The 26643-nt window shown below is 41.3% G+C and overlaps 1 protein-coding gene across 1 annotated transcript; it reads right to left on the reverse strand.

Annotated features, from left to right (window-relative positions):
* Positions 1-1221: 1221 nt before the first annotated feature.
* Positions 1222-18708, reverse strand: SMCO4 (single-pass membrane protein with coiled-coil domains 4). The gene is made up of 2 exons (XM_009082948.1): positions 18659-18708; positions 1222-2091 (listed from the first exon to the last, which is right to left on the reverse strand). Exon 2 carries the CDS (start codon positions 1958-1960, stop codon positions 1781-1783), a length of 180 nt encoding a protein of 59 aa, XP_009081196.1. The 5' UTR covers positions 1961-2091; positions 18659-18708; the 3' UTR covers positions 1222-1780.
* Between the last annotated feature and the right edge of the window lie 7935 nt (positions 18709-26643).

The following is a 26643-nucleotide window of genomic DNA, read 5'->3' on the forward strand; positions in this document are numbered from 1 at the left end:
GAGTGCAAAGCACAGATCATTTCAGTGTCACACACGGCTCGCTGAGCACACGGGTTCCGCAGCAGACTTCCCGCTGGCCACTCGGTGGGTAAACACTCTTCCAGGCACACTACAATTGCCATCCTGTTTGTGTAGTTTGTTGTGCATATATGCCAACTATGATGCAAGCTGGGGGGGGGGGAATAACCTAACAGTTAACAGTTCATCCAAACTCTTCCTTTTAGGTTACAGTGAATTCTGTATTTTGAAAACATCTTAGTCCACAGGGCCAGTTTAATTGGAGACGCTCCCGACAGTGCTGGCACAGTGCTGGGTGCTGTGGCCATCCTTGCACCATCTGTGCCACTCTGAGTGGAGTTAGTTTACAGCTGGCCACAGATTAACGCCACTGTGGGAATGTGGGCCATAGGGTAAAGTGCACTGGAAGGACCTGTATTTGCTTGCCTAAAACATTTTTTTTTAAAGCAACTTCAGCTGGCAGCAGCATTCTGCACAGGAGCAGCACACAGGGCAATGCAGGACACACAGGACCTGCTTTCACTGGCACCTGTGTCAACAGTCCCATCAACTGCCCTGGGAGTATCCTTGTGCCAAAAGGCAACATGTGAAGGAAAGATTCCAGGGGTCTGACTTTCGGCACAGAAATACTTCCTGCCATGCTTCAGTGCACTGCAGCATCACGTTCCTCCTTGCTCAGTCTGCATTTAAGCAGCAGTAAAGAGTTCTCCAATTCCCTCCCCAAAGTCTTCTGAAGGTTAATGCCTACTGGGTGCCTTAAAATATTTGGATGAGAAAGGGCTGTAGTAGCAAACAGGGTCATTGAAGCATTCTGATGAGAATTTCTAGCTTGATTTCCTAGAATAAAACTGGCCAAGCTTCCCCTTCAAATGAGGGGGATGGGGCCACGTCCCCAGACAGAAGCTCACTTTAGCAAAGAGAGACCCAAGTTACACTAATGTTTCTTTCCCTTCCCTAATGAAAAAAAAAATAAATCAAGAACGGTATCCAAAATCACCTTTTTATTGCCACTTATACAGATTTCAATACTGAACATTCAGATAAACAACTATCTGTGTTTATGTAGTTTGTTATTAGCTACCTCACCATAACCTGGCAGAATCTCCCCTTCCAACTTCTGTAGGATTCCCTCTGGCAGATCCTGAAGTATTCACTCTGCATGTTGGCATCTCACACCAAAAAGAAATTCTTTTTGAGTGAACTATATGGTGTTTGATGAAAAAATTATTACACAATGTAGGCTTGCACAATAAGTCACATTTTTTGCAAAATAATTTGAAGATTACAAGTAAGACTTCTCTCTTTTATTCAAAAAATAAATATATCCTTTCTGAATCAAAGCACTTCATATGACATTAAGTACAAAGAAGAAATGTACTTCTTTGGAAGTTCTGAAATAGACATACAAGAGCTCACAGGAGCAACATTATCCGTAACACTGATAAAAGCTGAAAGCTGATTTTTTACAAATTTATAGCAGAACACGATTTCCTTTGACAATATAGAGCTTCAAACAGATTTAAGAAAAACACCATTTTAAAAGTCTGAAAGGCACATGAACTGGACCATAAAACGTACTGGCACATTCACTAATACGTTTTATGTTACATTCCTAAAGAGAATCCGCAGGACCCTGACCAAGAGAAAGACTGAAAATACCAGCAAGTTCCTTTGTAAAGAACTAAAAGAGTGGCAGAGAGTTTCCTTTTGGCTCTTGGTAAAATTATTAATACCCCGAAGCTACGAAGTCTGAAAAGCTGCATCATTCAGTTGTATTTGGACGAGTTGCTACATAAACAAACACAACAATCAGCAGTACCACGACAGCCAGCGTGGGAAGCACAACAGTGGTGATTTGTTGCCGGGCCTCTTGCATTGCCTGTTTTCTCTCCTTTTTATCTTTGGAGGTCTCTTTTTTGGGTTTTCCTCTTAGCTGCCTCATCCTCCTCTTTGGATCTTTTGTTCACCGAAATGTGGGAGCAAAGGGAGTGGAACAGCAGAAAATAGTCCAAGGTTTTTCAAACAAGAGATTGAAGAATTCCTTCTCCTTCAAGTGGTTGGCTGTGCAAGAAGCTGGAAGAGAAAGAAAACAATTCTTTGGAGCAAGATCTACATATATTCCACTTACCAAAATCATTTGCAGCTCCACTTGGTAAATCTTTTATCCACAGGCACCAGTGTAGCTTCTTTCAATGAAACAGAACCACAATGTGCTCGCTCAGCTCACCCACGTAACAGCTTCTCCATAAAAGCTAGTGCAGTTCATCATGGTGCCCAGGAGCACTGAACCTTTGTTAAGCCAGAAACAAAGCCCAGCACAAAACACTTTTTCCTCCGAGGCAAAGAAGGTAACAGTTAATGAAAATAATATGAATTAGCCTTGAGTCAATACAAGGTACCACCTGCCCCTTCTTGAAACAGCAGCAGGCTCCCTGCTCAGGGGCTGTGACTCCCCACAAACCTGCAACACCAGGCAGGGTAAGCACATCCCCTGCCACGAACACTTATCATCCGCAACAGGTATTTATTGGAATAAAGGGTACTCTAACAGGAAGAAATGGGGAGAAAGAGCTGCTTAATTTAATACTTCTGGTTCTGCTGCCACAGAACAAAGTCTAAATCATAACATGACTCAGTGCTGTCACTCTTATTGCAGCTGCCCTTGATACAAGAAAAAGAGCCCAAGCAATAACCAACCTGCTTACAAATCACTGGTGTAGACAAGCAGTCATTAATACAGTAGAAGGTAGTTGCTCTGAAGCATCTAGTAGACCAATTTTTAGAAGTAGAAGTATCAATACTGTGAGGTTAACAAAAACACAGCCTGGTATGAAAGCCTCTCTGAAATAAGGAGAATTAGTATGTGCTTAGTACTTCCATACCCAAAGTTTTTTTGCCCCTGCGCTGCCTACAGCTCTGCAATCCCCTGACTGTGCAGCGAGGGCGGATATCAGCCATTTGGCTATAATTCCTCTTCACCACATCCCCCAGTTCTGCAGCAACACAATAGCTGGACAGAGGCCACATATGTATCTCAACACAAACTTGGAGGGTAACAATTACTGGCGTCAAATACTGAGCTGAATTGAAAGTAAATGATGAACTCGTATTTTTCCATGACTGTAACATACTCAGAATGAAATGTATGTAGAAATTATTGGGTTACTGCAACTGCTTCTTTCCTTTCCCTCTCTTTATACCAAAATATAAAGATGATTTTAGTGTGTGCTGCTGTAGCTGAAGAGCATATACCAGTGAACAAGCAAAGCTGCAAAGCTCACTCAGTTCACCCCAGGCATGATTTCCTCTTCATGTGTCATCTTTGGTCAATGCTGTAAGTTGTCTTACGACTACTGTTTTAAAAACAAGAAGAGGTTTCACTGAAAGTGGGATGCTTTCTGTTGGTGTTACCACTCAACCTGATTTGTCAGCCTGACCACAAAAGCAAAACCGAACTAAAACATTCACACACAGAACAAAAATCCTCACCTACAGGTTATGTGCAGCTACAAAGGAGTTTTCATCCCTTCTCAAAACAGCAGCAACCTGCCTGCTGTGAATTTCATCAGGCCAATTAAGTTGGTGAGATACTGCATCATTTAAGGTAAAATGTGGAGTAACTCTACAAACTTGAACTGATGGAAGTGACCAGACTATCAGAGCAACTGTGTGGTATCAGAAAACCAAAAACAAATCAAAGCATCAGTGTGTCTGGCTTTATATGGTCCTTCCTAGGTACAACCTGAAGAAACAAACAAAAAAACAAAACGACAATAAAAACCCACTCCCAACAAAGAAAACCTCGGCCATGACACCATCTTGGTGTCCAGCTGGATTCATCCCTTCTGCATCCCCTGCACACACAGCTTTCAGGCAGTTGTTTTCTGATCATAAACTCTGCAAATTCAACTTGCACTTGGAGGCAAACCCTTTGTTTCAGTTTTGATAAAGCACAAAAGGGAAATTTTGGTGCTTGGGATATTTTTCAAAAGAGGAAACAAAGTTGAAGTCTTGAAAAGTATCAATTCCTTCTGCATACTGCAATATTAGAATCGAAGTATGTAAAAGTTTTAGAGACCAGAAGTGGTCAATGAACTTTGTGATGGGGAGGTAAACAGGAACTGGATGGAGTGACTACACAACACCCTGTTCCAGTCTTTTAATCAAATGGGACTGTTTCATTTTTAAACTTCCATAACATTCTTCTGAGCAAATCCTCAGCTTTTGGTATTCTGCCCTCTGCAAGATATGGGTTTCTGGTTTGGTTTTGGTTTTTTAGCACTTCTCCAACTCTAGAATTTCCTCTGGGGCAAAAGAAATTTGTTTTACCCCTTCCATTTCCATTCTCTTTCCTCCTGCTCTGATCACAAGCTTTGTTACCAAACTCTAGAAAAACTACTATGCAAAATAAAGTTTTACATTTGTGCTTTGGGATAATTAGACTATCAGAGCATTTCAGGCTGTAATTTTGTATTGTTTTCTGTCTCCAGTGTTAATGGAAGTCAGTGGGTTTTGTATTCGGATTACTCACAGGACCCAAGAAGTGACAGACAGTAAAAGCCTTTGGGACTTCCTGTGTACCATAGTAACAAAGAGGAGTTGCCATGAAACCAATCTCTTCAACAATAAATGTATGCCTTGCTCTACACAGCATCACTCGCCACCCAGACATTAACACCATCAGGATGTTTTTTTAAGTCTCTTCTGAATATTTCCTTCTGAAACAAAATGATACCCAGTTAATTATATACACTAGCTAACATCTGACAGCTCAGAACAGAAAGCCTTCCTGCAAATGTCAGCACCACTTGAATCGCAAGCTGATGCTCTCAAGTTTGGGAATCTGGCATCAGTCTCCAAATATGTTTCCAGTAGATTGGGTTACTTGGCTTTGCTACTGGCAGAGATGGACTCACACAGAAACTGGCCCACAGTTTTCAGAGAAATGAGCCTTAGGGTTCATCCTAACAGAACCATAAAATGGAAGCACTGAATCTCTGCATGTTGTTGCCAGGTTCCTGCTGCCGCCAGCGCCCGGCCGTGACTGCCAGGATTGGACAGTTGCTGCAAGAGACAACACTTCCTCACAGGAAAAGACCGGAACGTTGTAGATGTTGCCATGTTCATCTTGGTATGAAACAGCACTGAAAAACCAGCACTCAGTTGGGTGAGAGGGAATTCTACAGCCCGTGTTGTACAAGCACAGTAAGAATGCCACAGCTCTCCCCTTCCACTGCCAAGCCTCTTACCAGCCCCCATGGGCTTCACTGACTACTGAAAATTATGGGAAGAAACAAACAGATCCATAAAGCATGCCTAGACAGGGACAGGATTACAACACTAGGGTCTTGTTCCCTGTGGCATGCACAGCTCATGAGAACAAATTATCTGACATTACTGAGCTACATCCTCCTTCAGCCAGTAATCACCCTGCTTCGGCACTAGGAAGGTTGGACTCAAGTGAAGAGAGGAAGGAAATAATACAGCATTGGAATGAGTGTAATCAACAGTCTAGTTAGCACTGCCCATTTAAAATACCTCAGAGCAAGTTGCTATCAGAAGGTCAATGAGAAAGTATGTCCCACAGGTATTTCAACACTGTGCAAACTCTAACCTTTGATCAGCTGCAGAAGAACTGGAAACTCACCTTACATCCTCAAACACAAGCTCAAAGTCTCCTTTTCATTCCAGTCTCCCGCAAACAGGAGAGGCTCACTGCTGCACTGTACGTGTCCTCCTAAGGCTGCTTCCCATTTCCACTGACTGTTCATCTGTTCCAGGCATCTGCCATGGCTGGAAATGATCACCAAACTAGTTCAACTACTGCTTTAACTGGAAAGTCAGCAACTCCCTCAACTGGGGACATAAGTAGAACAGCAAGAGAAGGGATGAACACACTCCAGCAAAAGCGGCGTATCTCAAGTCCACAACAGCCTAACAGCAGTGTGGCACTAGCAAGAGACTCTAACTTCACCTTCCTTTTAAGAAATCTGCAACTTGATAATAAAATTACATGGGGTGAGGAGATTATTTTGAAGGTCACTATAGCAAAGTTTCCCCCTGAAGCAGGAACCTGCAGGCTAGAAAGAAACCACCTTGGTTGCCAAGTCAAGAAAATGTAGGTTGACTTGGTGTAGTCATTTGCAATACCCATTTCACAGAGCCTACTTCGCTGGGACACTGCAAGGCTCCAGCTTGACACTGAAATCTAAGGTTTCAAGCAGAACAAAACATTAACAAGTTCAAGCTCCTGAAGAGAAACCTAAAGACATTGTTCTCAACAAAACAAAAATTTCACAAATTTAGTACTCTGGCTTGCCTACCAGAGCAATTACATTCCCCCTTGCCCATCACCCACATTGCTTTTTGTATACAAAAGTGCTCTTCATTCTATCCTGTGGGTTAAGTTACGCTGAACTGTTTTTGCAGAGCTAACCTCAAGGCCTAAAAGCATGAATCAGGGCACTTGCTGAGGTCACTCACACCAATGCTGAAGCATTTGCCAGCATCTTAAAACAAGTCAACTGTAGCTAAGAAGGGATAATTTTGTACTAGGAGGCTACAGCAGAACCTGTAGGAACTGGTATCCTTAAAACATTACAACAATCTTCCAAACAGAATTCATGGCAGTCTTCAGTCTCCTTTTTTTGATAAAATTAACCCTGACTCTTAAGAATCTGCAATTAAAAGCTCATCACACCCCACATGGCTATTCCTGCAACCCTTGAATGGCAGCCTTGACTCCAGCTACACAAAGTGCTTGTGGAGTATCACAAGTTGCATATCCTTCTACATGCAACACATGCACAAAAGAGTCTGTTTATCTGCACTTAGCGTAATCACACGTCTCAATGTCTAAAGAACTTATTATCACCATCCTACAGCTTGAATGATTAGCCACATTAAACTGACTAATTTTACTCCAAATCCAAATTTACAAGTGTTTGCAAGCCAGTTTGGATGAACCTGGCTTCATGATCCTGCTACTGACACTGCAACATTTCTGGAACAGCAAAATAACTTGAAATTCAAAAAATCTGACAAAAATTAATTTTTATAACTTAAATTTTCCCCTAGGGCCATGGATGTGACCGAGACATTAAAAATAAAGCCAAACAACAAACCAGCAGACAATCTGGACACACGGTCTTTAGATTGCCTGCCAGCAGTAGGGAAAAAGGCCACAAGACATCTAAGCAGACAATACTCTTCAGATTATTTGAGCATTAAAAAGCCCCAAAACCAGTAGTTCTCAATCACCAGGACACACCAGCAGCGGAGTTGAGAACAACCCAAATCAATAAGCTTATCAGCTTGTTACTTATTCTTGCTGCTGGGCTGATTACTTCAGAGCACTGCAACCAGAGCTGCTGTGGACGAAGGCTGAAAGAAGAATCGGGTCCAAGAGATGGAAAGAGAAGGAGGTGGGAATCCAAGGGGCAAGAGGAAGCCTGGTTAGCAGGGAACCACTGCTCAGGACTGAGCAGTCATTAAAACAGGAGCACTCCCCATCCTTGTGACAAAGACCAAGGTTCTCACCAGTGAATTAGGACTTGCTGCTGAGCTGCCAAAGCCCCGGGCTATGGCACAGCATCCTTTGCTTGCACAGTCCCAGCAGAATGGACTCAGTGGCTCTGTGCAGCCAGAGCAGCAGTGCAGGGTCTCCCACACAAGGCTTTAATTCCCTGCCAGAGTTCAAGAAGCATTTGGACAATGCTCTCAGGCACATGGTGTGATTCTTGGGGCTTTCCTGTGCAGGGCTGAGATGGACTTGATGATCCTTGTGTGTCCCCTCCAACTCTGAAGATTCTGTGATTCTGTGGTTACCTCACACAATTTCAACTCCCTGTGGCCAAGCCGGTGACCACTGCAGGGAGATGGCAGCTGCTGACAGAGCAGAAGGAAACCTGACATGCTGCCTCAACCAGCATGGAGAGCCCAGGATCAATAAACTGGCTGAAGTAACATCATTCTTACTTCTACTCTGAATTAAAGTGAGGCCTAAGCACCAGAGACATTATTTCTTGCCTTTGAAACCAGGCAAATGTTTTGGGTTTCTTTAATGAACGAGTGAACTTCAGGTAATACTATTACACAAACCATGGGTACTATTTAATAAAGGACAAGTCTTACTTTAGCTACCTCATAGAAGATAGATCTGGGTTTTTTTTAATCTTTATAACTTATTTTACCTCGAGGTCACATACCATATTTTGGATGGGGAATTTTCTTTCCTGCAACTCTAAGGTCTGGCCATTGAAGGAATAGCATCAGCAAGGTCACCAACTCCCAAGGTGATTTGGCCAGCTTAAACAAGCAGCTAAATGGGAACTTTGGAAGGTATTTCAGTAGGAGTTTGGAGCAGATTTACAAACAGGAATGCTGGTGCATGGAGCTCTAGACAGGGTCTCCAGAGACAACAGTGCTGTACAGCCTTTCCATCCACCCAGGTCCAACTCTGTCCCTTGCTTTGTTACCTGTGTTTCAGTTTTGGCAGTTGTAATAAAGGAAAATAACAATCCTTGTATCTCTCTGAAAAACGGTTCATTACTTTGTGTGGCTATTACCCAGATAGGATTTGCAGGAGCCCTTGGACCAGTTTGCACCCAACTCCCATGCAGAGACAGAAGCAAAACATGCCCTGTGTTTGTGTCAGATGTGTTAGGCACCTAGTGCCTCGCAAACCTGGCTCTGCACAGGGGCTTTTTGGCAGAGGTGAGGAGGGGAAAGCTTGACTTTTAATCGTTTTTTAGGCAACTGCAGTAGTGGTTGTCCAGCACTATTTCTATCACATTCAAGCACAATTATTACACCTAATTTTCAACACTAAATGTAAAATTATAGTTTAAAAACATCTTCATTATTTGACAAGTTCTATGTAATCACTTGTGTGGGTAACAATGACTAGAGCAGAGATTTGCCAATTTGACTAGGAGAACTGAACCCTAAAGAAAAATCTGCCCATAGGAGTAGCAAAACTCTTCAATCCTACTCACATCCTCCATCCCTCCCTCCAAACCTCTCCAGCAACTCACTTTGAGCCACACAAAAGCGATCCCATGACGAAGTGAATATTCTAGCTACAGGACAGTTTTTTTTGGTACTGTGTGACCACTAAAGAGGGAAAATTATTATCACCTGCTTTACAAAACCCCCAACTTTTAATTGGTACAAGCCATGCCCCTAACAAAACAGGCAACCTAAGTGAGCAATGACTGCAGGAACAGCCACACTAGTAACTTTGGCTTCTGCATGCTCTGGGTCACCTGTTCCTTTTAAACTGAAGCTGCACAGCAGAACTGATGCACAGCTGAGGATAATGCTTGTAATGCTAAATTTGAGATCTTCTGTTTCAGTGACTGTCATGATTTCACAGTCTGCTAAAAATGTAGAAAAGCATTAAGAGGAAATTCTTTTTCTCTGTGAAAAACGGATCTTCACATTACAGCGTGAGGCCAATTCTTAGTATCATAAAAATTTACCTCAGTCTATTTGACTGCAGCAAGGAATTAAAATTAAGCAAATCAAAAGAACCCTGCTTTCAGGGGTAAAAGCTTTTAATTACACATGTAACAATATGAAACTATTAAGATTCTGTTTGAAGTCGGTTTAACATTATTTTTCAGTGAGAGGTGGTGGCTTTTTTTCTAAATCTGAACTGACCTGTCATTACTGCAACATCACATTTACTACAAATGTAGTTCTGAATGTCTCCAAACTACTCACAGCATTCGGAAAATGAAAGCCAGCACTGAATGCTGCTGCCAGAAAGTCAACGAGAGCAAGGCCACCAAGGCAGAAAGCTATTCCAGTATGATTTTCACAATTCTAAGGGCTTGGATATAGTGAGCAATCTGTATTAGAAACAAAAAGCTGCAGATCCCTGCATTTGGGAAGGCATTGTTAAACATGGGCGAGGTGGTGGTGACTTTGGAGCATACAGCCTTGCAGTGCAATCCTATCTGTCCTGAATGCAGCAAAGAAACACAGAAGAATTCAATTAAAACAAAATAAATAGAAAGGCAAGTCCTTATGCTCTATGAACAGGTGGACAAATAACACATTTTTCTTTGTAGATAAAGAACCAGCACCAAGACAACTTCTGCGACTGGCAGTCCAATGAAGAAATACAACTAATGTTTACTGAAAACACAAGAAACACAAACATGTAATTTCTGCCACTGCATTAATTCCCAAGGGAGGCTGTAAAAGAAGAGCTTGCCATTCTCTATCTCTACAGCTACAGATGATCTTGCACATAAATGTTGCAAACCACAACACCTAGCATATGACTTGGTACTATGTGTTTGCTCAGCTGTTTTCTTAAAAAGTAATTTTCTCAGTTGTTCCTGAAAAGAGTCCTTTGGATACAAAACATTCATCTTTCCAGTGTATTTACAGAAATCCAGTTGGTTTCTAAACACTACACTACATAAATTATAAACTAGTCAACCTGTTCAGAGCTCCTCAAAATCTAAGGGCTGCTTTCCCTGACCAACCCCAGAGTTGGGGCAGCAACAGGGATCTGGTGTGAAAATAACATTTGGTTTCCAGTACAGCTGTGCTGGAATCACCAGTCCACCGAAACCTCAACTGTGGCTGCTACCTTACACCTCAGACTGAACTGTCACCAGAGGGTAGCAGCACCCATCTTCAAGATGATGGGAAACACACTTTCCCTAGGATACGACGTGAGGTCTGGTTGTTACTTCTCCTGCTCAAACTAACAGGTTCCCAACTCAGTCACACTGTGAGACAGCATCACTACAAACGTGTTTGAAACAGATTCCTGGAGCATGCGCCAGGCAGAACACCAGCAAGTCCAAAGCCTGATGTTACAGTTTTGTAATGCAAACAGAAGAGTTGAGGGGACTGTCACTGCTTTCCATTTCAATTCTACTGTCATTAAAACTTTGGCGCTGAAAATTCAGCCTGGCCTAAAGACTGGCCCACAGCCAGAATGGAATGTTAAATCTCAAACCACAAAACCCATGAAGGCAAGAGCTGAGCCTGGGGCAGCAGGGGCAGGCGCGTGTGCACTGGAGAGGGGAATGGTGGAGAGTGACTGACAGAAGAGAAAAGCTGAAAGAACAGTCTCAAGACAGTCTCAGGGCAACATCTACACACGTGTGCTTCCTGACCACAAGACAATATGTACATGCTGGACTCAAAACTACTTGTGAAACTGTTTCTTCAGAAGGCACAAAGGCAAACCCTCCTCTTCTAGCTCAAGGTACTGAACTATCTGTCACAGAAATAAGCAAGAAGGACGTGTACCCCAGCTCCTGAAATCCTCCTGAGACAGTCCTGCAGGGGAAAATGGACAGCACTGCACTGACAATGGCACTTACCATTTCATTTTAAGCAGTAACTTGGAGGCACTCACATATTTAAAGCAAGCTGGATGTGATGCCGAAGCATGCTGAACAAAGGGTTCGGATTTGAAACTCACTTCCTTCAGGGTTTATCTGAAGTTCTGGTTTTTCAAGCTTTTCTTGGCACGGATAGTTTTCCAGTAGGAGGCTGAGGAAAGGCTGCTGGCAACATGCCTGTCTCTCCCTGCTTGTACACGTGCCAGGGAAGGACTGCATGACACTGGAGAGTAACTATATCACACAGAAATCAACCCAAGTGCAATCGATGAAGTGGGTGCCTGTGTTACTCCCTTCCTTACTTGTTTTCCAAGCAGGGCAGGTGTTTTAGAGCTTATGCAGTGCTGCCATTTGGCAGATTTCATTCCCAGCCCTGTTGCCTTCTACACACTTTCATTTGATCTGCGTAATCAAGTTATCAACGAGTGAAGTAAAAGCCTCCAGCTTACACTGGAACAGCACCACAGGTTTAGACTACAGCTCTTCCTCCAGCAGCCAGAAATCTGTGCCTTTCCCAGTCTGCACCAAATTCCTTTCAAATTACAGAAACTTCTCATCATCAGTGTGACAACAATGCAATCAGGACACCTTTTGGGGGTGGGAAGGGAAGATAAGAACTGAGACTTGCAACACAGGATGGGTGGGGAATTTTTTCTTCCTATTACTGGTCTCAGTAAAATCTCTTTCTATTTACTCCCCAGTTTAAACCTGATGTCTTATTGCATTTCACTAGACAATCCCACATTATAATAAAGCAGTAGGCTTTCCTGCCATGATTGATAGACTCTTTGCAATTATTTAAAGAGAAGGCACATAATTACATACAGCTGGATTAGGCTGATCAAATCCCTGTTAGTATCTGTCAATATACATGTAATAAGACAGTGTGACATTAATGTAAACTAATTTAAATGCACAAAGTTTAATTAAGACTTAATAAAATTACAGACAGAATGAAAAGGTTTTGCACAGTCTAACCAAAGAGCCCAGCAAAGCCACCCTCCAAACACAAGTCTGTTTTGCCTCATCAGTTCTGCAACACCGGTTCTTGCACCACCTATTTATGTACTCTTACTTATAGTTCTACTGCCAAGACTTTCCACCAGCTCAAAAACCTGGAAGCAGAAGTAAATGCTGTGGAGCCATGTCTAACAAAGTCCATTATGAGCAAGCTCAGGTAGCCAGAGAAGGATGTCTCAGAAGTTCCTTTACAACATTCAGCAAACAGCTGTCAATCAGTACCACAATTCAACCACCCTGAAGTACAAAGGACCTCCCCATAAAGCACTTACCAAGACCAAAACATGACCTCCCCCTATGCAACAGTATTCACACATTCTCCCTTTTCATTCAGTCCTGTCCAGCCTCCTTTTCCACTGAGGTTGCTTTTAAAGCAACCAGCTATATTTACACCACTCTCAGAGAGTCATCGATGATACACAACATTGCATTAACTCCAATAAGCTTAGTGCAAGATACCAACTGCATTCCCTGGTGAACTTTTCCAAGGGTAGTTGTGTTCATGCACTACCTAAGTTGTCTTCTTCCTGCACTGATAAGCATGTGGATGCAACTCATTTCCTACCCACAGTCAAAATACATTAAATGCTTGGCATGGCATAGTGGCCACTCGAGCTTGTGAAGCCAGCCCATATGTGCAGTGCCAAGGAGATCTGGGTATGGATGCCAGGAGTCCTGTTGTCTACACATGTTCCCTTTCCCACTGTTTTAATGACTATACTACGTTCTTCATGTGCACGTTATCACCATTTACAATCTAGATGCCCTCCCTCACTGTTTTTATACCAGGCACTTTCCAAGACAGTAACTGAGATGAGAAGGGTGCAGGGGTGACACTGATGCCACTGCAGACCTCCTTGCCACCAGCAGGCTTGTGCCTGTGCTTTGCTATGGAAAAGTAGGATCTCAGATCTCACACGGGACAATCCACTACTCCCCAAAGCACAGATTTTCCCACGCTAAGACTTCCTTGTATACTCCCTGCCAAATTAAATCATTTGGAGTATCTCATTAAAGAAAAAAACATTGCAGATTGTGATCTATTTTTATTAGTCTACCAGTCGAGCCTGTTGCTCCGATCTGGTTTACTCAACCATTTGTTAGCCGCTCTGCTCAGCCACTTCTCTGCAGAGTGTTTCAAGAACTTTAGAAAATGCTGAACAACATACAGGATCCCTACCAGAGCCTATACCAACAGGCAGCAAAAATTCTAAACAAGTCCATTTCACAAACTTGAACATTTCCTGCACAATTAGGTTTGGTCAGCTGGGGAAAGGGGAAAAGGAAAACAAGGAAAAACTTGAGAAAGGCAAGTTCTAGAAAGGATTACAGTGCAATCTCCTGGAAAATATATTAAAACTCAATACCATATTAAAACTGACCAAAAATATTAAACTGTTCTCTGTTCAACCACATCCCTCCAAAGCTCTTGGCCAAACTCTCCATGCTAGAAACAAATCACTGTTAGATAACCTTTTCTGAACAAGTCTATCACTTATTCTAGTTTATGTTCTGTTTCCTTTGACGACACAGCTATTTAAGTTGCCCTTATCCAGAGCCTCTGGTAATTTTTCTTTTCTGTTCTACAGCAATTCTTCAAAGCATCATAAAGGCAAATTTAATAAACACCTCAATTTGTATTGCTTCCTATTTATAACACTGCAAGCACCTGCTGCTGCTGCGATCTAAGCATGTATCTATCTTACTCTGTATAGATTAATTCAGATTAATCTTTGTAATTTCATGTTTTAGAGCAATTCCAAGAAACACTGCTCCAAGCTTCTGGGTGGCTTGGCTGTGGGTTTTTTTCTCTTTGGGCTGCGGTGGGGATTTTAGTCTTTAGTGTGGGGGTTTGTCTTGGTATTGCGGTACAGTTGGTTCTCTCTTCAGCTCCATTTTTATTAACATGCTGCTGACCAGCTCATAAAAATACAACTCATTTTGCTTCACTGTTTACATCAGACACAATCAATATGTGTATTAATAGATATTATATATACATATGTATAATTTTACTGGAGTATTCAGTTGATCCCTCTTGTCAATGCAACAGCAGGCACTCGACAATCAAACCAAGTTGTTCCCCAAACACCGAACAGTGGAAGCCAGTCCAGAGGAGGCCACAAAGTTGGTAAGAGGACTGGAGCACCCCCTCCATGAGGACAGGCTGAGGAACTTGGCGCTGTTCAGCCTGGAGAAGACAACACTGCACAGAGACCTCATAGCAACTTTTCAGTATTTGAAGGGGCCTACAAGGGAGACAGAGAGGGACTCTTTGTTAGGAACTGCAATGACAGAACAAGAAGCAATGGATTCAAACTGAAGGAGGGGAAGTTTAGGTTAGACATCAGAAAAAGGTTTGTTACTGTAAAGGTGGTGAGATGCCGGAATATGTTGCCCAGGGACGTGGTGGCTGCCCTGACCCTGGTGATGTTCAAGACCAGGCTGGATGAGGCCTTGAACAACCTGATCTAGTGAGGAGGTGTCTCTGCCCGTGGCAGGGGGTTGGGACTAGATGATCTGTAAGGTCCATTCCAACCCTTAAATTCGATGATTCTATGAAGTCACGTCAGTACTGGGGCCCATGGATGGCTTTGGTAATGGTGTGTGTGCCCCTGCATGGGAATGGGTGTTTAAAGGTGGCTGCCCATGATCCAGTAGACACAGGGTTTGGATCACATATTATTTGACCTTCTCTCAAAACAGAGATATGTTAGTTTTTAACCTTATCAAAGTGCTCATGAACACCAAGTGACAGCTAAGGCTGCACAGTACAGAAGTTAAGTCCTATGTCTGACCTTTCAGAGGGGCTGAGGATTCATGTCCTTAGGCGTCTCTTCAGAGTCTGTCTTCCACAGCTTACAGACAGAATATTAACAGCTGCACCCTGGGCTGTGAACACCCTGGTATCTACAACATCCACACCAACCACTCTCACTGTGATGTCATTTAACAAGATGACAGAAAATTTAATGCAAGGGGAGGGGGGGAGAGAAAAAACCCCTATGATGCAGTGCCAAGTAGGTGAGTCAGATAGTGAAGCCCAGACAGGAAGCTCAGGAAAGCCCCCTCAGTGCACAAGAAAAGAAGCAAAACAAAAAGACAAAGCAGTGCATGGAAGAAAAGCCACATGGAAGTGAAATAAAGACTGAAAAAAGTGGATGGAAGAGTCCATCCATCAGAGAAGACAGACATCAATGATCGGTCTCACTCCTGCCCTCCATTTCTTTGCCTTTAGCGGCTAACAGCCAAGGTTTGTACTTCTTATCCACCCTACCTACATATTTAGTTGTGATATAGCACACTCCTCCACAACCAGCCAGGAAATCTCATGGATGACTTCATGGGACACTTTGTGGACAATTTAATCTCAAGAGTGACTCTTGATGCCTTAAAATCCAGAGGGGCTATGCTATGTGCCTTCCTGCAGTATTTGACACAGGCTTTATAGGGGTAGGATTTGAAGAATTCCCATTAAAAACATGCATCTTTCTCAACAAAACAAAGTCTCACTGCTGGTTTGATTCACCCCAATCATGCCAAGATTGCTGTTAATTTTATGAGAAAAACATGCTTGTAAATGTGTAAGACAGTTTTCAAAATTATTTTTATCTGCATTTGTTGGGAAATCAAGCAAATGAGAAAGATCAGAGACAAAGGAAAACATCGTTGTAAGGCACTCAGCATAATGCCCTCCTCTTACTTATCAACAAAAGTTCAATACAGCTATTATTTTGAGAATCCGTAGATTTTTAATTTTCTATTAACGTGAGTGAGATGACAATACAGATTTCCTCAGAAAATAAACGAGGCACAGGAAGACCTTGCATGTCATTTATACAGAGAAGAATGCCATACATCTTTCAGTCTCTGGCTGTAGCTTCCAAATTACTGTCCCTAACATCTGTAACCTTCATGTGTTCTCATCCTCTTCCACAATTACTTCTTGTCATGTGGGGAGGTTCTGAACTTTCGCAACAGCTATATTGAGTAAATCAGCCATAAACAGACATGCTATCGATACTCCAAGCCGATAGCTAATCATGATTTCTAGTCTTTCAAGCAAATAGGACAACTTAAAATGGCAAACATTGCTCTATCTACCCATCCATAAATTAGGAGTGACAATAGCAGATTATTACTCATTCACTCAAAGTATCTGTTTGGCCCTGAGAGAACTGGCTTTATTCCAAGAGCTGGCAAACATTGGTTAATATACATGTAAATGTTTTATTTCTCTCGGAGTAGGCAATTTCACAAAATGAAATACCAAATTAAAGACGACCCTAGTTTTTCTGCTGATGCCTGTCTCAGATGCAGTGCTGCTGAAAGCCTTTGCAAGCTTTTTCACACCAAGTCAACAGGGAAAAAGCCACCTTTTCTTTTCAAAGTGAGACAATTTTGCTGTGGAAACATGAAAGCTTTTATATAAATATTAATCACCACAGTTGTCCTGGAGTTAAGTGGATGGAGACTGACTTATATAAGGTTGCAGTATAGCTAATAGTGAGATGCACTGAAAAGGTTTAGCAAACACTGCTCCAAACAGGCTGTTCCTCAATACAAGAGCTGAAGTGCCAGAAGTAGATTAGCAACCCCAATTTAATCTGATGGTACTATAAAATAGCACTTGACTCCCAAGAATGAATAAGGAGCATTTTGTCCTTTGAATTTCTGGTGCAAGTGTTAAGGAAAATGTTCTTTTCCTCAAAAACTGGCACTAATTCGAACTGGGAGGAAGAGAGTAGACCAAGAAAAGGGATGGAGGTTCAACACAGAGAAGCAAATAAACTAAATATCCAGACAGAAAACCAAGCAGAGCCTCTTACTAACCAGTCTAAAACCTGAATATTCCAAATAAAGCCAAGTATAATGCGGCCACATTCCTGAGCATGGGCTCTCCAAAACCCAAGACAATCAACAAGCGTATTCTGTGCATTTCAAGGTGACGATAATGCACACCAACTCCAGCAAGACTCTGAGAACCATCTACTTTTTTGAAGAGGGCTAGAGCTATCAGAATTGATTACTCCTCCTATGACACAGACCATTAGCCATTGCTTACCCCTCCATCCAACAGAGAAATTAACCAAGACTTGAAACTAGAACTACAGCCAGAAAGCAGATTTTTGAAGAGGAAGAGAGAAAGAAGCATAACCTTTCCTCTAGTGTGCTGTACTGTATGTATCACCTCATTTTCCCTGAGGGCATGCTGAAGTTGCAATCAACTGGGGATGCTAACAACAGGTCAAAATTGTTCATAAACCTCTGGACAGAAATGACACAATATTAATGTATTTCACAACAGCAAGTTTAGAATGAAAAACAAAATAAGGTAGAAAGCATGGCTAAGATCACAGTAACTTGAGGGAACTCATGAGCAAAAAGCATGCAACACTTAAAAAAACCCCTAACCATCATGTCAGCTGCAGCCAAAATTCACCTCCTTTAAGTAACAGGAAAGGCAGAAGATGAACACTGATGGGAAACAACAACTACCAACAGACCACACCTTCAAAAGAAACGTGACTATGTTCATGCGGCAAGAGCTGACGAAAAGTTCAGTTCCCATCTGGCAACTGCCTCCCTTGATATTGCAGAGCTCCACAGGTTTCAGGCAGGTTTCTCCATGGACATGAACATCTATGGATATAGAATGGACACCAGATCTGCACTTTATGGAGACACATACATCAAATACTGCTGGCATTAGAATTGCTCTTCCTCACATTCTGCATTTTAACAGGAAAATAATTTAGACTTTACAGGCTATTACATTAACTAAAGCTACTTTTGAAATATTGTTCATATTAACTTCCTAGAACTATATGGGTTATTTTTCACCCTGCAGAAACCTTCCGCTGGAGCATACACACTGACTAGCACTTGACATTGCTTTGAACCTTGAACCTAATGCTGCACTTTTCCATGCTGCTCTCACGCAGAGCACTCCCCCTCCTCTTGTATGCTTCTGCTTACATGACACTTGGAGATCTCACAAGGAAATCTGCTGAAACAAAGGGCAACACAACAGAACAAGGCAGTGCCAGGTTCAGCTCCGAAGAGGATTTTAAAATTTATTCCAGGGTCTCACTCTGACACTCAGTGTTATACGTGGCTGAAATGCATACGTGGGCCTGGCAGAACTGCAAGGGAAGGAGATGCTATAAAAGGCGACAGCACCATTACCAGCTAAGCTACCAGTTAGACATCACTGATTACCACACTGGACAGAGATTTTAACTCACCTAGAGAGCAGACAGCTAATAGGATTTCTTAAGTGGCTTCTCTCAGTTTCACTGGGGCTGATGCATACTGCATATAGGATTTGAAAAGAGATTTTCCCCTGAATAGCACATACAACTCTACCATAGAACTCTGTTATCATCTTGGCTTATGCTTATATAAAATACCAGATGGAAGTTACCTGAACAGTCATTAAGAGGTTAATCATTAAACTCAAGCTATGCCAAGGGCAGCAGCAAAGCTAGCCTCTTGAATAAATTGAGCTCGGATAAAGGTAACATTGATTTTTCTAAAGAGGTTTCATTACTTAACTCTAGATTTGTGATTTCTTTTGAGAGTAGGAAGTTAAGAGCTAATCCAAATTTACTAATTTCTTTCTAGCCAAACAGAAACCAACCCATTTAAAATGCAGACAATATGATCGACCGATCTCCCTACCGATCTCCCTTTCATTGTTGTGTCTCCACCCCTCCCCCAGACAAACCAAACTTCACAGGACTTCAAACCTCAAGGAGGAGGGGAAGAATCCACAAAAAAAAAAAAAAACTAAAATCCAGCACTGAAAATCCAATGTGTATTTTCTATCAACTACTTTTATCTCTGTATTGTTCTTAATGCTTTCCTAGAAAGGAGTTTTTTAGCACACAAGTGCAAAACTTTAATTCGATGAAGGGACACAAACTGTTTGGAGTCTAGAGTCAGTGAAAAAGCATGAGGTAAACATTTGGATACGTTAAATGATCCCGAATCTTTCTGCCATATTTTCTCCTTTCCAACTCTGATTTTCATTTTTTAAAAGGTATCAGAATCAACCAGCTGACTATTACAAGCTATACCATTGATAAGGATCGCCCACAGAAACAAAGTGATACGAGTTCTCCATTTCCCACAGGTACTCTGAAATATTTACTCCACCATGGCAATTATGCCCTTGACAAATGTAGTGTGCTAAAGACTTGGGGGTTTCCTAACTTTCTGAAATTACTGTTTTAATTCACTCGCATCTCTGAGAATGTGAAACTGACTTAGGTAACACCTAAGAAAAAGCAAAGAAGATGGGATAGACTAAGTTAATCAGAAAAAAAAAAACCAAAAAATTGCCAAAACCGATAAACCACCCCAAACTCCACATTTTTTTACAAGAAAAGGGATACAATTACTCTATTTTAAAGCCTTGTGCCTCTTTCACAGTTGAGCAAAGTTTTCTCAAAGCAGGCATCATTGATTGCACTCATTTGGAATTTTTATATAAAACAATGTTGAAATAAGAAATGGAAAGCCAAAAAAGCCTCTTAAATCATGGGATAGATACATCTCAAAACCTTGTACGTATCTCTCTGGGGAGCAGGAACAACAACAAAAAAAACTGGACATGAAAAAGAAGTAACAGTAGGCAAGAATGTGGAACATGAAAGGCTTTTTGCTTAAGGTCCCTAATGTCTTAGGAATTCATTAAAAGACAATGTTACAGCACCTGAATTTTAGAGAACTACTTCAGAGATGGCTCCTGTTGCAGCAGTTTCTGCTCGAATATTTCACTCTGGCTGTCAGCCAAATCTTTGCTATGCTGATGCCAAATAAATGATACCCAATTTCAACGACAGATGCTTTTGTGTTGACACATAATTGATACGTTTATGTTCACGGTTCCCTGGAATTCTGAAACAGCAACACTTTATTCACAAGAAATACAAGTGACAGCAGAATTCAGAGGGACTTGCACGTAGCTGATGCCACTACACTGCTGGTATTGTGAGACTGGAGGGAAGAGATCGCTAAGTACCCAGGGTGGTCAGCAACAGTGGAGACCACAAATTTTCCAGGGCAAGGGAGAATATGGAGAAATGGCCCAGCAGTGAAAGTTAACTTGCTCAGCCAGAAACCAACTTGCTCAGAGAAACAGGAAACCTGAAAGTTTTCAACACAAGTCGCATATCCTTTTCCTGCAGAGCTTCTAACTGCGTAGGAGATGGAAGTCATAGAAACGACACAGCACTGAAGTAACAGATATGTCCATAAACTCCTTTTCTCTTTGATTTCCTTGGTTTCCTAGGTAGGAAACAGATTAGCAACCTTTTAAAATGTATTTACCAAAGGTATGTTCCAAAGAAAATATTATATACCCCATTCCTTGCATGTTCACCCTCCTGTAGACAACTTGAAATAAACTTTCATAAATGGTATTTATTTTGGAAAGCAACTATATCCTTCCTCAAGCTTTAGAGACTTTTGGCATTTACTGTAATTCTTACAGGAGTAAGACCACTGATGACATTACAATATATGCCTACAACCTGATTTTTTTTTTTTGTTTGTTTTGGTAACACAACATCGTATCATTTTCACACAATGAGTATAAACATTCATGGGTTGAAAATATTCAGCAAAAGGTTTGCACCCAATCATTTCACGAGAAAAAAAAAAAAACAGGAACAAATAAAACTCAGCACAAAATACAGCAGCAAATGAAGACCACGTAGCAAAGTTTTCAGACATTTATCCAGATAGTATATGCTGTTCAGCAAACATGCAATGAGGAATATTCTGCTATGATGCCTCTTTCTAAACAAAGTAAGGTTAAGCTTAAGAATACTTTTGAATTGCACTATATGAGGATTATCAAATACACTTGAAGCGTGCAGGTGAACAGGACTCTCTAACTGGAAGTCTTTACAACCCCTGGAAAACATATTTTGTTGACTGTTTATTAAACTGTACTTTAGAACACTGATCACGGCCCAGAAAGCTTCTGCAGTCTAACACTCTGCTGCTGCTGCTGGTGCTCACCGTCTGTGCTTCTCTACCAGTACCATGGGAAAGATTTCTTCCTTCAGTCACCTCTTTCCTTCTATTATATGAAAAAGGGACTAATGTTAATTCTTCAGACTCTGCACACTTCAGCTTTTTCCTTTAATTCTTCTTCTCCTGTGCTTCTAAGGGTTGCTAAGGGCAAAACTGTCAGAAGACCTCTCTTCACACTAAATTTCTCCTTCAGGAGTGCCCAGCACAGAAAATAAAGTTATACAGGGGAAAAACGTGCATTTATCATCAAAGCTCCCATCTTTCAAAACGCCAAAACTGTCATTTAGTTCAGCAACATGGGATATGTAAATATTCTGGTTTATACTCTTCCAAAAGCACAAAGTGGTTGAAAAGGTCAAGGAAGTGTATTAAGTAGAAAAGCTTTAGGGGCCAGTGGGTTCTTTTCATTGTTCTGGGAGGCACTGGGGGAAAAAAAAATCCAAAAAGAATCTTTGCCAAAACACATCCAGAAATTAAAAGTTTAAGTACCAAGTGCACAGGTACCTTCTTCTAGAAACCCTCAAAACACCCCAAAAAAACCCACCCCACAGAAACCACAAGTGCTCCTCAAGCCCCATAAAAGTTTTTGAGTCACAAAGGACAGCGGAGACTAAGCTCCCACTGGCAGTTGGACATCTGAGGAACATATACAGAGATTCACATAATGGCTTAGGTTGGAAGGAACCTTAAGGATCACCTAGCTCCAAAGAGAATATCAAACAAACAGCTAAGCCAGCTGTCAACAGCTTTGATTTACCAGAAACCAGGGGCTTGACAAGGTGGTACACCACAGGCAGATCCCATCTTCCTCACTCCTGTTCAGAGAGGATCAGATGCAAATCAGCCCCAGTTCAAAAGCTTCAGTGATTAGTTAGAGTGGTGCTGAGCCTAAGCTAAAAAAGGCCAGTCTCTCAGCACTGCATTTTACATTGAGCATAGCACTGAAACAACAAAGCTCGAAGGCTTATAGAGAAGATCCTACTACTGTCTCATTATTTGAGAGTGTGGGCAGAGAAGTGTAGGTCAGTCTGCGAGGCATTGTATAGCTACACTCTGTCTGTGTTAGGAGGGGCATAATTAGTCCAGGAGGAGATTAATGTTAAGATATACAGACCAGCTTGAATATTTCTACTTGTTACTGAATTTGCACCTAAGATTTATTCCTACAGATTTCTTTGAGTGTTTGGAACTCCCCTGGCTACTCCCTTAAGCACATGCTAAATTGAACACCTTTTTTTAAAAAAAAACCCATCATATTCAATAGAATTAACCCATCCTGTTACTAAGAAAGGTAAGGATTTGAGAAGTTAAATCGATTCTCACTCCTACTATTGGCTTCTGTATTTTGTTCCATTTTGACACAACTGAAATATCTCACTTTCTCTCACTCAGGAAAGCAGTGCTATATCTGGGAGACATGGAAAAAAAACAAACATAAAATGATCGTATACAAATATTTGTTTCTCTTCCTCAACTTATAATGTAATTTAAAAGAAAAAGTGTTTGCTGGAGATTACTGGACAATGAGTTTAACATGCTAAATAAATTATCAAAAGAAAGAACTAAGTCACCTCCAACTTTTAGAAATGAAAGAGACTTAGCGATAGTTCAGGCAATCAGATTTCAGATCAAATCTTACTTTTACAGACACTGTTTCCTGTACTGTTAAATATTTGTTTTACAACTGTGGGAAAGACTTAAACAATGGAGGGAAACTGCTTGCTCTGCATACTGAAATAATAATTCAGCAGCAAGAACCAACATCAAGACTTTTGAATAATAGTATCAAGCCCAAACATTTAGGCAGAAAAACTGACATGCAGCCCTTTCCTCCATGCCAAAGTACTTTATCATTAGTAACTCCAAGTCTTCAAACACACTTCATAGATTATAACAGTATAACTACAAGCTTCTCCTTTAAGACATCAATTCAGTAAACTTGAGTTTTTCTGCTGCTATGAAGGATTGACAACTAAACGCCTCAAGCCACTTACTGTATGTTCTCCTACCCAAAGCAGGCTGCACTATGATGGTGGGTTGATGGTCAGACACAGCATAGCAAGGGTACTGGTTTCTAAGCAGACCTAAGTTTCCAAAAACAGCCAACCACAGATGAACTTCCTGAGCCTTTTTGTGTCACAACTGCAGGCTCAGAGCCGTATGTTTCACTGGCACCAGTAAGGTATAATAAAAGGCTCTGGGACCTTGAATCTTATTTGTATTACAACAGTCATGTACCTAAGCTGTGTTTGAGAGTGCACTTTAATAACTAAAAGCTGTAACCTGCAGCTTCCTTCTTTTTGTTACCCTTCTAGCTGGGTGTCAAAGTCAACTACAAGATCTTTCATGGTGCAACGATGCTGTGGACATATAACTACCAGTAAGCAGCCATGCTAAGCATAAACATGTGAGAGGCAAAGCACTTCAGTGAGTTTTAATAACAAATTTATACAGCACATCTCCCCTCCAGACCAGATACTAAGCACTGTACCATGGTCAGAGAACTACTTTCCAAATATACTGACAAACCCAAGGTGTCAAACAAAACCAAATTGACACTGGCTGAAAGAGAAGCGAGACCAATTTATAAACTGAAATATGTCTGAGGAGGAGATGGGATATAGACCCTGAGGTTTGGCATATCCAAACCATGATTATCCACACCTCTAGCAGGATACAAAGCACAGGATCAAAGCATAGGATCAACATAACATGAACACAAGGGTTTTATACTTAGCAATTAAAAAGACTCAAAGAGCCTTATTAGGGACCCTTATCAAAAGAGCCTATCTGAAGGCAGATAGTACTTTGAGTGTTCAAGCCCCTACAGCCACCTCCTCCAACTTAACTTTTTCTTCCCAAGTTTACCATCATGCAGCCACAGCTCATAAAACCCTTTAACTGTAGTTTATCTATACTGTTCAGAAATTCTTTTTAGACCTGCCTATGGCCAACCAAAACAAAACAAAAAAAAAGATAAAATCTCAGCTACGCAAGTGCTTGTAAACAAAAGTACCAAGGCAGTCACGATCAAAATGGGTTTGGTTTGTTACTGCCAGAGTTTAAGGGGTGCCCATGTAAGTAAATATAAGGCCACATCATTTGGCACTCCCCTCACCACACCAGCTCAATTCAGCCTGTTGAAGTCATTTATGCCTGCAGCAGGGCAGGCCACATTTCTACTCTTCATGTGAAAAAGACACAAACACACTGGTTTAGGCAGAAGCAGCTTTTGCACTGATGCTGCTCTTTATTTTCCACTCTTTTTGTGAAATACAATTTCTGAGCAAAGCCTTTTGGGAAAGAGCTTTACTCAAAATCACTAGTCCTCTGTCTAGCACAAAAAGAGAAGAGAATGCAAATTAGTTTCAATAAAAGCAGCTGGCAATCAATAAGACAGGGCTGGTGTCTAAGAGTAAAACTGGTCCCTCTAAGGATAAGAGTTAAAAAGGGGAAAAATATAAGAAGACGAATGAAGGAAGAACAAATGTAAACAACACGGAGGGTACACAGGAGAAAAATCTAACAAAGAAATTAAAGAAAGTCAAATAAACTGACAGGGGTAAATAGGAAGAAAAAATACAGATACCCACAGTGCAAAGAAAAGGATCATGAGAAAAATGTCTAATGGAAAACATGTGCAATCCAAACAAGATAAAATAAAAATCATGAAAGGGATCAGATAAGAGACTAGCTGGCACTAAGGCTTAAGGCATCAGTCATGAGTTCAGGTCCCAGCCTAGTTCACAGGCTTTGCTAAGGCAAATAACGAGTTTCAGCATTCCTGTTACCACACATCCGGCCATTCCACAAAACCTTGGACACTCATCTCCTCTGACCTTCTGCCATAATGCAGAAAGTCAATACTCACCTGAGTGCATCAGAACCCACCCGCCCTCTTTGCGGTCAAACTCCTTTTCTAAGTCCCATTACTTCCACGCCCACAAGCACCTGCAGAGGACTGAGAAAAGCTCAGCACTATTATTGATACCTATTTAATTTTTTAGAAAAAGAATTCCTAAAGATTGCCACTTTCACTGAATTTCTGTATTATTGTGTCTAATTCTTATAAGCCAATTAGACAATGCACCATGGTCAGAGCAGCAGCCATCCCTTGCAGCTGTTATAGACAGGAGAAAATACAAGTGTTTTGGCACCGTTAGGAACCTCTGCTCAAGAGAAACCTAAGAATCAAGTGTCTTGCACACTGCAAGTCAGTGTCACAAATCACTTAACCTCCAGCTTCCAGCTAATAAACCCAGTTTCTAGTTCGATCAATATCCCCCACCAAATACTTGGTTAACGTGGAATGAAGGAGCTACTTAAATAGCTTATACATTACATGTACACATGAATTACACAGGGTGGAGAGTGGATTTACTACACACACATGATACTGCAGTGGAAAGTCCTGTCACCACACACTATCTTATTAACTTCTGACCAGCATACTGATGGACTAGAAAGGTAAGTCTCTGTCAAGTTGCTAATATACTTTAAATTATGCTTATACTTTTGGAACTTTAACACAGAATAATTTGATAGGGGCATGCCTTACATTTTGAGAAATTCTGCAAGATTTCTAATAACAGTGTTCAGAAACTTAGACTGACATCTGAAAGCACAGAGCTCACACTTTTAAGAGAGGAATAAGTGACTAACTTCTTTGCACCTAAAACCGGTGTACAAGACAACAAACAAAGAAGGATAAAGACCACCAAAAAAAAAAAACCAACCCTGAAACTAAACTAGTGATAGGACAAAAGACAACAAAGACAGTATTATCACACATTCTCATCCCCTCAAGACACACTTGTGCCTAAAGGACCCACAAATACCAGATCTCTGGCTGTTTGCCACCTTCAATATACAAAGCCTGGTTCCTCTACTGCCTACAGCAATTATTTTAGGGTTTGTCTTAACAAGTAAAAATATATTTCAAAGAAAAAAAGGTGTGAGGAGGAGGCCTGCACTGTTGCAGGGTTTTACATCTACAACTTCATGGCCAGTCACAACTGTGAAGACAATTACAGCATTTTAACAGCACATTTCCCTAAGGTAGTGAGCAGTTAAGACCTTTATATACTTAAAGAGATGTCCGTCCACATTAGCATGGCCTATTAGCCACAAACAGGATTAAGAGCTCAGCAAATCCTCACAGAGCCCGCATCTGTCAACATAACTC

The sequence above is a fragment of the Acanthisitta chloris genome, unplaced genomic scaffold (assembly GCF_000695815.1).
Source record: "Acanthisitta chloris isolate BGI_N310 unplaced genomic scaffold, ASM69581v1 scaffold11249, whole genome shotgun sequence".
NCBI lineage: Eukaryota > Metazoa > Chordata > Aves > Passeriformes > Acanthisittidae > Acanthisitta > Acanthisitta chloris.

Excerpts from the sequence above, each read along its gene's own strand:
- SMCO4 (XM_009082948.1), bottom strand. The coding sequence starts at position 1,960 with ATGAGGCAGCTAAGAGGAAAACCCAAAAAAGAGACCTCCAAAGATAAA.